General features: G+C 42.9%; 1 protein-coding gene across 1 annotated transcript in view; it reads left to right on the top strand.

Annotated features, from left to right (window-relative positions):
- Window positions 1-15,677, top strand: part of usp43b (ubiquitin specific peptidase 43b) — a 52,735-nt gene that overhangs the window by 19,578 nt on the left and 17,480 nt on the right. The window contains exons 4-6 of the mRNA XM_028412763.1: window positions 7,269-7,361; window positions 9,873-10,008; window positions 11,238-11,382. Of these exons, the coding sequence (XP_028268564.1) occupies window positions 7,269-7,361; window positions 9,873-10,008; window positions 11,238-11,382 (374 nt within the window). The remainder of the gene's footprint in view (window positions 1-7,268; window positions 7,362-9,872; window positions 10,009-11,237; window positions 11,383-15,677) is intronic.

The following is a 15,677-nucleotide window of genomic DNA, read 5'->3' as shown; positions in this document are numbered from 1 at the left end:
TTTCATTTGTCTCAGAGTTTAACTGAAGGGGAACCGTATAACAAGTTTAACCAATTAGCATCATGCCCCACAGTTGTCAGGGACAATCGGACGGTCTCAGAAACAACCCTTATTCTGCTCCTAAATGGCCCAGTAGGTCTTGCATCCAACAAAAATGGCTATTTAAAAATAGCTGTACTCCTAATTTAGATATCAGCAATAAGGTTTAAAATAGAAAGAGTATACCAAGTCATTGAATTCCCAGTGTGTTTACTGTACTGCAGCTATTCTGTCATGTTGGTCTCTCAGATGGTCTAAATGTCAGGTCGCCCTGCAGCAGAAAGGTCACAGCTCAAATAGCTACTGTGAACACGTCTGTCTCTGAACCGCCCCGTGTTGTGTCCAGGCTCACACTGTGTGGGTGAATATAAGACTGTATAACACCTGCGTGGAGACACAGGTGTCACTGAGCGAGTGGAACTGCTACATACAGCAGAAGTAATAGAGACGTTATTTTTTTTTTTTTTTTTTTTTTTTTTTTTTACACACATGTCCTTAGAGACACAGATGCTGAGCTACAAGGGCAGTAAATCCTCACCCACACACACGCACACACCAGTAATTACCAACCAGACAAGAGCAGTAATTCTGAAAAAGGCCTGATGAAAAACTGCCCCGGTTCTCTAACCTCTGTGCCTCTCAGCGAAAGAGAAATCCCTTCAGTACGAGTACTGATTTAGAGTGCTTACCTTTTGTGCTGAAATAATTAGGGTTGTTAGCCATGCCAGCGGTCAAGTATTTTCTCTGTTGTAACACCTCGTCTGAATCAGACAGATTTTTTTTTTTTTCTAGTTGAATCTCATGCAGCTGGATGTCCTCACCGCTCCCTTCAGATCAGTCTGTCATCCATCAGATAAAGAGGCACTTCATTCTCTTCATAATGTATACATCTGTCAGCTGTAGCCTGCTGGGGAGCAGAGCTGCATTCAGAGGTCGAGCTTATCTCAGCCTGCCTAAGACCGTTTGGCAAAACCCTAATGTGTCCTAATGAAGCTTCAGTGTTTATATGTGGCTGTGTTTGGGTTTGCATTAAAAACTCACACAAATCCATCTTGCTGAGCTTTAAACTATGGGGGCTGAACCACAGGTGTTTTGGGTGAAAACAGAAGAGACTATTTGTTCATAAACATTTTTCTTGTTTGCTAAATATTTTTGTAAAATGTGTGTGTATTATGGCATATTTTCCTTATAAAAGGCAATGCAAGTTATCGCCTGATGCTAAATGCTACTGCTTAACTTTCAGTAGTCCTCAGGTCTTAGGCTACGTTCAGACTGCAGGCTAAAGTGACCCAAATCCAATTTTTTTTTTGCCCATATGTGACCTGTAACTGATAATGTCATGACAGTCTGAACAGTTAAATTCGTTTTTTTTTTTATATATCCGACCCAGGCCACTTTCATATGTGGTCCTAAATCAGATATGTATCCGATTTTTTGCAATGTGACCTCAGTCTGAACGGCTATGCAGCATATATCCGACTTTTGCGTCAGTGAAAGGCGACAGACGTCACAATTCTGCGACACAGGAGCGGGCAGACGAGCGGTGTTGTTAGCAATAAGCACTTGTTGCCAGGAAGTAGAGCCCGACTCCAACGCGCTCGCTCACAGATGAGGGAGATGTCGACTGTCTTGCCGTGAAAGTGACACAGAAAGGCGCTCGCAGGCGTCAGTGTCGCTAAAAGCAGTCACGTCACTGTCCCACCACCCTGCACCCACACACATCTCTGTACAGACGCTGCAGCTGCTGCTCTCTTCCTTCTCAGCGTTCTTCTTAATATTATTTGGTTGTAATTATGTCGGCCACGATCGGACATTAACATAAACAAAGCCACACAAGCACACATTGTGTGACGTCCGTGGTAGCAGTCGCATATTATATATATATATATATATCTGAATTGAGCATTAAGACCTGCAGTCTGAACGTAGCCTTACTTTCTTCCTCGATTCATTCATTTATCTGATTGGTTAAACTTTGCTCATAATAGACAGTGACTGACAGGTGGTTCTTCCAATCACATGCCAAGTATTTTTAAGCATTTGTCCTTCACAGTTTTCACGAGCAACCTCCCAGATGTGCCCTATAAATCTGTGGCTCACAGTGGTGCTTTTTGTGATTCTCAGTCACAGAAGGTAACACTAACGTACATGAATCTGCTATAAAAGAAAAAAAACAGCTAATTTTAATAATGCCAGTGGAAATGACAGAAGAGGAACATCAGGAATAAGGTTAGGTCACTGGCATGGTAGTTTTTAGACTTCAGTAAAATAGGTATAAAAGGAGTCAACACCTCTGCCTTCACCTCCATCAGCTAGTTGTATTAATGGACTATGGTTAAAGATGGAGGAATCATCTCTGTAGCATCATGATGGAAATGAAGGTCGCACACTGGGACTGGTGTAGAGAGGAGGCAAGAGGGTCTCTCAGAGCGAAGTGGTGTCAGAAGAGTAAGACAAGCTCCTCTTCCTCTGAAACTGCACCATGTCTGTAATCTGAAACGCTCGGCTGCCCGTCTCTCGGCTCCTCTGCAGACATTTTTTGTCTCCATCACCAGCAGCCAGGCTTTAGAGAGGACTGCAGATTTCTGTCCGTGATGACAGACTGAATGTATGAAAACTGTGGTATTAAAGTCATGCTTTGATTACCTCCAGAATATTATGACACAAAACATAAATTAGGATCAAGTATCTGCGGGCTCGACAGTGATTTAACGTGTTTGAACACGTATAATGGCCGTGATGATTGCACAGTGACAAACCGGGCTATTAAACGGATGAATCTCCGGTCTGTCAACTCTAGATGTTGGATTGCACCGGACACTGTTATTGCAAAGTGTCTCACACAGGCAGTGCTGCGGCTTCAGAGGGAAAAGAGAAGGGCAGGAGTCGAGAAATATTTGTCATGTAGTTCTCAAACCTCAGCTGTGTGATCGAGAGTGCCTGCTAGTTTTGCATTGTTAATATAGACTTATATGCTAGAGCTCCTTTGTACAACTTATGCTGAGCCAGTCAGTCATACATAAGTATATATTCCCATCTCACCCAGCTCTCCATGGTAAAGAAAGACAGTATCTTACTGTGTGTGAGAGAGAGAGGAACACAACCAGGCTGCTGCTTCCTGTGCAGACACACCCAGGGTGTCACAGCTGAAACATTTGACAGTGAGGGTAGCAATTAAGAGATGTGCTCTGACAGATGTATTACTGCCAGTCGCACAGAGCTGCCAATTTTCCGAGGAGCTGGCAGATGGAGGAAGGTGCCGACAAATAAGACATTAGCAGTTCAGTGTGGAAGGACGGAACCTCAGAAAAGTTTTGAATTTTAATTAAACACAGATCAGATGTTAGAGTGTAGAATCTAAGGACTTAAACAGCTTAATTCATCATTGTCCTGGTAGTAAAAGTGGGGGGGGGGGGGCAAGACTCCCAGGCTTCGTTACCTCCAGCTCCTTCTGGGACCTGACCAACCTGAAGGTGATAGTCACTCCAGTGAGTTCAACATAGGGTTGGGTGTTATGTTACAATTCTTTAACATTGATAGTTCACACTGATTTAAAAGGCTCTCAGTTCAGATCATTGACAGTAAAAACTATGGATAGAGCTTCCCTGACGTCACCCGTTTGTTTCTGAAGAGCCGTTTTGAGGCTCGGTGGGAGGCTCCGGGACGTGCTGACCGCCGCCATGTTGGCAGCGTCTCGTCCGCCAAAACTCCAAATATGGACAAAGAGGGGGAGCATGAGCTGAGTTTAGGAGGGGCGGGCGATCGTGGAAGCAGGAAACTCTCACTGTGATACGTCAATCGTCTTTTGGAGCCAGCCCCTAGTGGTTGCAGCGTGAATTACAAGTTTTGACACTTCCACATGGACTTCAAGTCTGAGCCCCGAAGGTTGCTGCTTGGTTCAGATGAAGGATGCCTCTGCATGCAGCGTTAAATGTCATTATTTAGTTGAATGTTCTAGAAGGGAAAGCTTTAAAATTGTTCAAAAAAACAAAACGGTCGATACAGTTGTCCCATCTCTCAACTCTAGTGTCAGGACCTCTAAAGCTGAAAGGCCTCATTAGCTGCAAAAGGAGCATCAGGTCTGCACCAGAAGTTTGAACTTCAGAGTAAAACCAATGTGTTTTCCTTATCAGAGGACACCTGACAGAGCCAGTGCAGTAGGAAAGGGGGGAGGAGGTTTGGGTGACTGACTAAAGCTCCATTCAAAGCGGCCCAGCTGACTCGGGCTCTTAGTGCATCTCTCCCTCTTGGCAGAGTAGAATGGCTGCCCTACGGATGTCTTATTCTCGCCAGGAAACAGCGAGGCTAACTGCACTCTCCATGCATACAAATCACACTCAGCCTCCACTAAAACATAGATGTGCCCGGCGCTGCTCTAAAAACACTTAAAAGGAGAAAAGGAGCAAAAGGAGGAGGTGATATTCTGGTGATGCTCTAATGGAGCGAGCGTGCAGAGGTTGAGCGGTACGTATCCTCCTGTCGGGGGGTGCAGCCATGCTGAAGAGGGCAGGATGCACTGAAACACACAGCTGGAGCTGTGGACTTTTCAGCGAGTAACACTCAAGCTTGTTCATTCGCCCTCCACAGCAGTTATGCGACGAAACATCTAAGCATATATCAATGTCAAATAATGTCAGAAGTTGAAAGGTAAAAAATGTGGTCTCTGAAAGTCCTGTGACCGGCATAGTGGTGCAGTGGCCTCAAGGTTTTCTCCTGGTACATCCACATTCTAAAGACATACTCTTGTCCTACGATGGACTGGCGATCTGTCCAGGTCCTGTAACCATGTTCAAAAAAATGGATGGAGGGATAAAATCCTGCACTTCTATAGAAACAGCACAATCACAGCTAGAAGTAGAGATGACAGAGTTGGGGTGCCTAAATGCCAAAATGTTCTGTAAGAACATAAATCCAAAGACTCAAATTACCTGAAGAGCTGGAGAACAGATGCAGAAAAGGCCCTACAAAGTTGCCAACTTTGGAACAGAACACAAATCATGTTCGACTGCTGAAGACGCCGTGCACAAAATGATCAGATATCAGATGTGGTGCAAATACTAAAATTGTTAGGCGACACACATTAAAGATCTCGATCCCAATGCATTTCAGAATCAGAATTCCTTTATTTATCCCTGAGGGGAAATTATTTTTTGTTACAGACAAATAGAAATCAAAGATGAAATTGAAATATATCTATCTAAATACCTAGGTAGCATTAAATCCCTGAGTTGTATCTAAAGAAGAAGAAACATATTTACTGCTGTATAAAAACCTTTACATAGTAAAGAGCCTGACATGAATGTACCAGTATGAATGTACAGTGTCTGAGTGACTGTTACAGTTCAGAGTTCAGTAGTTTGATTGAGACAGGCAGGAATGACTTCCTGTGTCTCTCAGTGGTGCATCGTGGGAGTCGGAGTCTGTTGCTGAACGAGCTCCTGTAGCTGGTCAGCACAGTGTGGAGCGGGTCAGAGGGACAGTCCAGTATGGTCTTTATTTTGGACCACGTCCTCCTCTGACACACCTCTGTCAGAGAGTCCAGGTCCTCTCCCACAACATGGCCGCCTTCCTGATGGTTCTGTTGAGCCTGTTGATGTCCCTCACCCTCAGACTGCTGCCCCAACAGACAACAGCATACATAATGGCACTGGCCACCACAGACTCATAGAACATCCTCAGCATCGTCCTGCAGATGTTGAAGGACCTCAGCTGCCTCGGAAAGTAGAGGCGACACTGGCCCTATCTGTAAACCATGTCTGCGTTTTTCCTCCAGTCCAGTTTGTGGTCCAAGTACATTCCCAGGTATTTGTACTCCTCCACCACCTCCACACTGACTCTTCTTGTTCTTCTGTTTTTATAAAGTTTTTCTAAACCAACTTAATAAATTTGTAAAAGTTCTGCAACTAATTCATCACATAGACGCATTGATGGATGTGGATATAAACCACAAGTTGACTGGTCAACAGAGGCCACTGTTAGGGGAGTCTCCTAGTAGAACGTGTACCACTCTGTGTACTTTATTACTGCAGGGTTATACATCCCACAAGTCTATTATCAGTTTATGTGCAGCGTGATGTGTTCCTCACTGCTCCACAGGCATCAAAATGTCATTGACAAAAATTATATCCTCTCACATAGTTTCAGATTTATGTCTGCCATACTCATAATGAAAGAAATACAGACATCAGAGTTGGCCTGTAGTCCTTTACCGATACCGGCACTGAGCAGAAAAACAGACGTTCCAGCTGCTCCATCCTTCACAATGTTACAGTCAAACCAAAGACCTGCACCCACATGTGGTAATGTTAAAATCACACTCCAGTGAACAGGATTTTTCCAGCTGGTTTGGAAATGAAGCTTCAGGCATCAGAGGCCTCCTTCTCAACTTGTGATGTGAAGAAAGCAGTTTGTAGCTAGTTGTCTTCTGGGTGTTTTCTCAGTGTGGAAAACATCCACTGCAGAACCTTGGAGGGAGGCTCAGTCAGTTAAAAGCCTGTTGAAGGTCAGCGATGCAGCGTTCTTGCCTGATGTACGACCGGATCTCAAACATTTTAAGGATAGAAAATAAAGCCCAGGTTTAAAAAAGGCTGGAATTAACTGTTCATTCATCATTAATGCTACAGAAAGCCTCATCCAGGAAATCCTGCTTTAAATACCAGACAAAGGACCTCTGCACTCTGCCTGTTTAACTCTGACTCATTGGATTTGAAGATATTCCACTGAGCTAATTGCCCGAACAAAGGGATTAATAGAAAGAACATGTAGTCACAAACAATGGAAAAATCACCGCTGTAGACAAACGCAAGGTTATTTCTGTGCACTCAGATAGAGGTGATGGAAGAGCATCCCCTGTAAAGGTTCCCTTCTTCTTTCCTCTCTCCCTGTCCCTGGATCCCATTAATGGCATCACATGATCAGCGAAAGTGATGCAACAACATGGAAACCACTTCTGCTGGTTTTATAGCACCGATCACCTCAGGGGGGGGGGGGACTGATTCTACTACCTCCACCCCCACCATCCCTTTCCTCTCTCATTACATCACTCATCTTTTCCTTTCTTTCAACCAGATCACAGAACAGTGTGCTCATTTTTTTTACTCTGTCCTACACCAGATTAAGCTGTCTCCTCTCCTGCCAGGCTTAATCATCAGAGGGAGGATTAATGTGGATGTCTGTTTCCATAATGTGACCATGTGCTTCTTCTTCTTCCTCCTCCTCCTTCTCCTCAGATCTTCACTGACGTGCCCCCACTGCCTGAAACAGAGCAACACCTTTGACCCCTTCCTCTGCATCTCACTACCCATTCCTCTCCGCCAGACCAGGTGAGCAACAAACATCCAGCTTTGTCCATGCATGACATACAATAGGAACACAATTCACTGTGTGGAAAGGAAAAGGTGGTGGAAACCCCTCCCAGGAACAATGTAGGATTGAACCTTACATCATAATGCCTGCTCAGACTCCATGTGAGGGCCAACAGGGCCTAGCCTGTTCAGGAAATCCTGACATTTGTAATGAGGAGGACCCTGTTCACTTTTTAAACCCACACACAAGAACACAAAAACTACTCATGTGCTGTGGAGGATGTGGTGTAGTTCTAGTTCATACTCATGGAAGAAGCTCCTCGAATTCCTCAGAGACTCTCTATTGACATGTGGCACAGGTCAAGATACAATCTGCCACTCCAGAGGTGGACCACCTGGAAAAGGGTCACACTGTTATGCCCGGTGATTTTGGGCTGTCGCAGACGAAAGACGAGCATCGTAGGAGAATCGTGGAGATATCTTTGGTCGTGGCTCTAAATCGGTGGTCTTACGTCGCGCTGTGAGGCAGGTTCCACGACGGCCGTTGTCAGCGTCTTGCGACCAAAGACAAGCTGAGATAAAATTCTAGCGGGGTGTCAAAAATTTAGGATGACTGTCTCACCAGGTGACAACTGCTAGGACCTGTCAGTCCGCATCCACGTCCTCCTCCTCCTCCTCCTCGCATGTTGACGTACGTCGTAACCTGTGATCGCCTGCGATTCAGTGAATGGTCAGTGGGCATAATGTAAACCGGGCATTACCAGGGCTGACTACACTGATCTCTGAGACAGCTACAGGAGGAAACCAAGATTCAGACTATAAGTCCACCATCATCCAACAGCCAGTCTGTTAATCAGAGTCATCAGAATGATACAGGTTAATGATGAAGGACCTCAGTGGTCATTATTTCTATCACTTTCTGGTTGTCCAAAACTTAATGCCAACTCACCTGCTCTGATGTCCTCTCACTTCTTTTTGACCTCTTGCCTGTCAGCTATGCCTCCTCTGCACATGTCCAAAACCTCTGACTTTGTCGCTCAAAACAGCTAACCTGAGCTGTCCTTCTGATTTCCTCCTTCCTTATCCTGACCCTCCTCATCTTCATCTCTGCTACCTCCCGCTCTGCCTCTTGTCACTGCTACAGTCTCTAAACCAAACAGCATGGCTTTGGTCTGTGCACCTTTCCTTTGATTCCTGCTGAAGTTCACAAATAAATGGAGAAACACAGTCTGTAAGATCTGAACATTTAACACACTCTTCTTGCTTCGTTTTTACCGTTTTATGAAGGATGTCTTCACTTTTCCTCTTTTTTTTCATCTGCATTAAACAAGATGTAAGGTGCTAATTTGCGAGCTTTGCAGGTGTATGTAGGTGGATTTTGTCACGTTTAAATTAAGCTAACAGTGCTGCCGTGTTTCCAGCTAACAGCTAAACTGGCTGCTTATCGGAGTGTTAACTCAATCGCTCTGCGTCTCTTTCAGAGCAAGGCAAACATGTATTTCCCAAATTATCTGCCTGTTTTTGGCAGATCCCTGCTGCAGTATGTAGAACTCTTTTGAAGCTTCAGAGGTGTTTTGGCTTTTTATTTGTGTTAGTTCCTTCCCTGTTTTTAACTCTTTGAAATAGTTCTTAAAAGTTCCGCCAGTATCCCCTCTAATTTGGGAAATTGTTTTGTCCTGACAGCTTTCCAGATAAGCTACAGTTACCGTCCTCTCTTTTTTTTACTGTATGGCAGTGAAAACACTTCTGAGAGGAGAAAACAGATGGATTGTCTTTTTTTAAATATATTTCCCTGTGTGAAGAGTTAAGCTCACTCACACCCAGATCAAGTCTGTAAGCCATAAACACATACTGTTTGTTACCAAACCAACATTTGCTGTGCTTGGCCATCCAAAGCCCTTGGCAGTCATGTGTTCTTTTCCTTTGGCTTTCCTTTGATTCTGTTTACACTTCACATACTGTCATTGGGAAGAAAAAGTGAATTCCATGGAATCCTCCTGCAGATAAAGACGATGGAAAAGACACATATTGTAGTCATTGACATGGAGAAAATAAGTGTATCTCTGCACCAATTTAGATCCATGAAAACAACAGGGTGTTATAAAGCTGTTGATTTATTTTATATTCACAGTACAGATAAATAAAGTTCTTCTGTCGTCGCCCTTTTATGTCATTTCTCTCAGATTTCTGTGCTGCTAGCTTCAAGCTGCAGGTTAGAGCCTCCCACCTGACAAAGTTCCCCTCAGTGTGCTGTTATTCAGAGAAGCCATTATGTCCCGGCACCCTCCTCATGTCAGCGCTGCCTCTGGAGAGGTCCCCGTTTTTAAAAATGCAGCAGAGATTCCATTATTTCTCACACATAAAACTACGACCTAATGATCTATTATTAATGTTAAAATGTATTGATTTATTTATGAGAGTCTTCTTTTGTCCCCTCTTGGCCGCAGAGGAGGCTGCAGGAAAAATGGCACAGAATCAAAATAGAGGCTGCCGTCTTTGATTGTGTGTGTGTGTGTTTTCTCCCGGCAGACCGGTGTGTGTGACTCTGGTGTTCAGCACCAAAGGGCAGAGGTACCTGCGGGTCGGGCTGGCCGTGCCTCTCTTCGGCTCGGTGGCCTGCCTGAGGAGGATGGTGGCGGACGAAGGGAAAATTTCTCCAGATCAGGTAAGACTTTAAAATGTTCAGGGACCCCGTTCTTCATCAGGGCCGGCTCACGAGGCCTTGAGTCTGTTCCTTGCTACAGTGCAGTACTTTGAGGTCAGGGTGACTCACACCTGTGTGCACCTTTCCATTGCTGGAACCGTACCATGAATGTGTTTGACCGCAGGAACTCAGGAATTGTGCAAAGTGGCATGATTACTTTCAAAATCCCTAATCAGCCCATTTTTCTATCCATTGATCCAACAGGCTCATAAGGTGACATCATATATCAATATCCTTCTACATCATTTGCAGCCTCATCAGTCTTCAGTTCAGTTTTCCTTTTCATCTCTTCTTCCTTTGTTCTTCTGGTCTTTGTCTTGCTTTTGCTGGCTTTGAGGTGCCCCAGCGTTGAGGTTAAGCAGTGAACATTGAGCCCCATTCTGCGGTTTTTCAGGGCCACTCAGAAATACTTAGCCTGGAGGTACTTCTTTTTTGTTGCTTCCTCTGGGGAAGGCCGCAGCTGCAGTCGAAAAGCACAAGTTTCAGGAGAGAAATGGTACTTACCTGGTGTAGATACATATGAGCAGCCTTGAAAGAAACTGCAGGATGAGGCTCAATACTAATTGAGTACGGTAATAATAATAATACATCGAACTTGTATAGCGCTTTTCTAGGACACTTAAAGAAGCTTTACAGATGCATTATTCATTCACACAGTGGCAGTGATAAACTACAGATGTAGCCACAGCTCCCCAGGGGGGAGACTGACGGAGACGTGGCTGCCAAGGTGCACCTATGGCCTCTACGACCACTGCTGATTCATTCATACACATTCATGCACCAGTGAGTGCACTGGAGGTAAAGTGCCTTGACTAGGGAGGAGCTGGGATCGAACCGCCAACCTTCCGATTATTGGACAACCCTGCTCTACCACTGAGCCACTGCTGCCCAAAGTAAACTTCTTCTTAGAGGTAAAGCGAAGACAGACCAACAAGAAACTGCAGAAATGCTGCAAGTCAGATTTTTGTTAAGGCTGAAGAATAATGTGACCTGGAGGTCAAAGATTTCAAGCGACTCTCACTTTTTGGGGCCCTTCTGGAAACATTTTGCTTGTTGTGTGGTTGTCTCTTTGCATGTATGTTCTTAATGCAGTGCATTGAGTTGTCTTGCTCACCTCCTGTGGTCGATACCCTGCACTCACATTGAATAACCAGCTTGGTGTGTTTGTGTGTGTGTCTGTCGATCTCCAGGTGATCCTGACAGAGGTTTACTCCACAGGGTTCCACCGCTCATTCTTTGATGAAGACGACCTAACTAGCATAGTGGAGAACGACGTCATCTACGCCTTCCAGGCTCCGCCGCTCTACATCAGAGGAGGCTCTGCACGGATCTCAGGTACCCGATGGAAGATGGAGGATTTATATTTGCTATTTTCAGTCCCAACAAAACACACATCGTCTTAGAGTGTTTGGACTAGTTGTTGTGGTACCACATTAATATGTTTCCCTGCTTTAATGTGGATACATACACACATCTGTAAGCAAACAAACCCATTTTATTAATTTACTTTGCTTAATGAAACCTTCAGGGAACGCACTTTCCTGCAGGGGGTCCTGAGGGAGCACATTAAGAAGTATATAACTTCACAAAGAATGATGTGAATTACATCCCCGCTGTGCAGATTTCCCCCAGATTTATGTCTTCATTTCATCATTTCTCAGCTTGTGATGTAAAATGTAAAAGTACGCAGCGCCGCCTTTTTTCTTTGCTCTGCGTTGTAAACAAAATAGCTCTGTTGTCCTCTCTCACAGGGCTGAATGCCGACTTTTACTGCTTTAATTTATATTGGTCAACGACCACACACACACACATACACAGCAGCGCTGCCTGGGAGGAGGCTCCTGTGATAGTCTGTGAGCTGCCACACAGACTAAATCCCCCGGGTTCTCACTGGCTTAGCCTGCTGAGGTTGATATGGAGACTCCATATCACCACTCAACACTTTTCTGCGCACCGCAGATTGTGCTGTCATTCACAGTGACGTGTTTGCCCCGGGAGAATACGTGGAGGATATTATGGTCTTTTTTTTTAAGGAAATTGCAGGATGGTATGAGCTTGTTTGCTGCCCAGCTTACACAATGTCTGCACAGGCTGGCCCGCCGTCTGTGCTGCCCTGCACAGGACGCTTTCAGGCACCTGCTTTTTGGCAGCACTTAATGTTCAACACACAAACAGCCATTACACACATGAAAGAGAAGAAAATGAGTGGAGAAACAGGCCAGGGTGAGTGAAATGCAGCCTTGGAGCCAATACTTAGAGCTGAGTAAGAGTAAAAACAGTGAAGTAAAACTTTTTTTTACCACATCGTGCATAATATATGGAGGACTAAAATAAACAAAATTAAAAATATATAAATAAAAAAAATAAAGAAATAAATTATTATACCAATAAAGGCACCCAAAATGTTTTTTTAAATTAGTAAATATTCATTGTTCACTTTCCTGAATATTCTGTTTTATTTATGAATGCATTGTTAAAATACATATTTGTGTATTTATGGAGGAATTTCGTTATTCTTATAGTCCTGTAACAACAACACAAAATATTGGTAACACTTTTTAATAACGATGCGTTATAAGGCATTTATAAGCTGTAAGTATGTATTAGTTAATAGTGAACTAATCATGAACAAAGTACTTATATACATTAGAAGAAGATTATTAAGTCATTTATTACATACTCAAGTTACAAGACATTTATATGCTATTAGTAGCTATTAAACTATTCATGAATAAACAATTTATACACATTTGGCAATTATTAAAAAACATTTATAATTAAAGTTGTGCAACAACATTATTAAAAACCCTGTGTCAACATTGTTTGTACATCATTTATTCATCAGCAGCTAATTTTCAATATGATCAACCTTATTGGTGAAATAGTGTACTGTACCATTTGTTTATTCTAATAGCTTATGAATGTCTTGTAACGTAAGAAAAAAATTACTTAATATTCTAATGTGTATACGTAAGTTCACTATTAACTAATATATACTTACAGCTTATAAATGCCTTATAATGGATCGTTATTCATCGTAACATTCTAAGTGTTACCAAAATATTTTATACCTGCATTTTATATTTTTTTTAAATGGATGTACGTATGTATTTATATTTAATTTTGTAAATTTAATTTTTGTACATTTTCAGCCCTCCATACAGATTTACAAGGAAAACAAGATTTACATGATACCATAAAACAAATTTTTATTTTTATTTCACACTGAAAAACAGCACATCTGCAACAAATAAATACTTTATGACTCACTGATGATAATAAAATAAAATAGCACTATAAAATTAAAGATAATCAACAGGACAGGGAGCCATTAGGTATTAAATTACCAACAGAGGTGACAAACTAGAATGATATTAAATGGAGCTTTATTGCTTTTTTTCCTGCAAGCAAAACATTGAGCTGTGATGCTTTCAGACAGTCTGGCGCCATTGAAATGTGATGTTTCACAAATCTCGTAAGAGATTAGGAGAACCGCAATTAATTAATCAAGATAGAATAACAGGCTGTCACCAGCTGTTTGTTAAGGACTAACGTAAACATTTTAAAGGTATTCAGTGTGGATTATTATGTAATAAACCACACGTTAAAGGTCTCTCTAAAGAAACCTCTGATACATCTTATGTACAACTAGAAAAAGATGTTATTTTTTCAGTGAAGTTTAAAGTTTGAAGCCTCTGGATGTTGGAACCAGCATGAGGCGCTCGGTGCTGTTCTGAATGAAAAATCCTCGGTTTAAGCCAAAGGCAAACCGGTGATGACGTGACCTTCGTACTCATCACTCTCACTCTCCCTGCAGTCTCAAAATGAATCCCTTACGTCATCTTCACATCGCCTCGTAGATCACCTTTCTCTCTCTCCATATGAAAGTCACCATTTCATCCTTTTTCCCAGCGCATACTGTCCAAACTGTTAAGGCCACAGTCCACTGTTATTGTTCTGTCTTAGCTGAAGTCACGTCTCTATTAGCGCCCCACACAGGCATGCTCATGTTCAAAAGTTAGTGCCCCCTATTTTAATTCTATAATGTTTGTATAAAAACATCAGTGTCCCACTACTGATTTAGCAAAAATGAAGACAAGAAGATAAAAAACATATGTAACCAATACTATGTAGCCTCTTACTGCTTCCATAGGAGCTAATAAGGTGAGCTGCAGCAGGTGCTGCTCATCATCAGTCCTTGATGAACTGATCATCAGCAGATGTACAGACATATTGGCAGTTTGCATAAACTATGGTGTTAGAGAAGCAAGACATTTCACATTTGAAAAGCATTCAAGACAGTTTGTCAATCTTCCCAGGAGTGGACGTCCCAGTAAATTCACTAACTTGTTTACATTTGTCTTCACAGCTTCACCAATACAGCTGCCACACTCTAGAAAAAGTGGAAATAGTAAAGTGAACAGCTCATTTTCAGCATTATAGTTCCCAAATATTGGAGTGTTTGTCATGGGAAGGTCTGGGGAAAACATTAACAACAACACAGCCTGGGGAAGAAGCAGGGAGTGTGTTAATGTATTCTCGGTCAGCGAGGCAACTGGACTTGTAGAGTTACTTGTTTGCAATCATTTATTTTATTTTTTTTACATTAGAAATAATATTAAATAACATTTCACAGAGAGGGAGAGATCCGTTTTGGGATTTGATGGAGCTCCGACAAATTATTTAGCGAAATGCCACCAAGGGTGAGGCCTGAAATGGGACCACCTGCCAAAGAATATTTGGATAGTTATCATTGGCTTTCACTGCTGAGTATCCATTTCACACGCTCTCATCTCTGTTACAGAGAACATTTTCTGCCTTCTATCCATAAATCGCCCAGTTTTTGGTGAAATGAGGTCCTCCTCCATCATGTAGTTTTTGGTGTAGTTCATCATTTTATGGACCAGAAAAACCTAAATGTGCTCTTTTGCCAGTCTCATCACAGGGTTGTAATTGGGGGCTGGAGCTGTGGGTTCAGTGCATCCCTTTAGGTGTCCAGGTGTTTAATTATGGACTTCTGCTTAGTGTTTACTGTGCTTGTGTGTCCTGAGAGTGCAGAGGAACGATGAGTTCACAGGCTTCCTGTGTCTTCCTGGAATTACTGAGAGGCTTTATGAGAATATGAGATAAGCATCAACAGTCATGTAGACTAAACAAAGGTGATGTGTGTTTGCGTGGCGTTTCTCAAGGTTGTATTGTACGTGTATTTTTAAGCCTCTGTGTGGGCAGCTGTGGCAGAACGCTCTCAGGTCGTTTGTCTTGATTTCTCCAGAACGCCTTGGAGAAATTTCTTCAAGTTTGGTCCAAACTTTCACACAAAGATGGAACTGGCTGGCAGCATTTTCATATTCAAAGGTTGCTCTGACACTAAGGCTGGGGACACACTAACAGACTGGCTTCAGCAGCGGGTTTTTATGCTGTTGGGTGTCACACACTTAACAACTGCTCCTCCACCAGTAGTGCAGACTTTGCCCCACAGGAAATCAAGGGTAAAATCGGGAGAAAAATCGTGTAGTGTGTCCCCAGCTTAAGTCTGTCCCATTCTTGTGAAGGTGATTAAGATCTCAAGAAAGTCTTTTAAATCAGTTTCTCAGTTAGAACTGACCAGATTTTATGGAGAGCTCCTATTT

The sequence above is a fragment of the Parambassis ranga genome, chromosome 8 (assembly GCF_900634625.1).
Source record: "Parambassis ranga chromosome 8, fParRan2.1, whole genome shotgun sequence".
In the NCBI taxonomy this organism is placed as follows: Eukaryota; Metazoa; Chordata; class Actinopteri; family Ambassidae; genus Parambassis; species Parambassis ranga.
The sequence above is the reverse complement of the archived record's forward strand: the minus strand, read 5'-3'. Positions and strand labels throughout refer to the sequence as shown.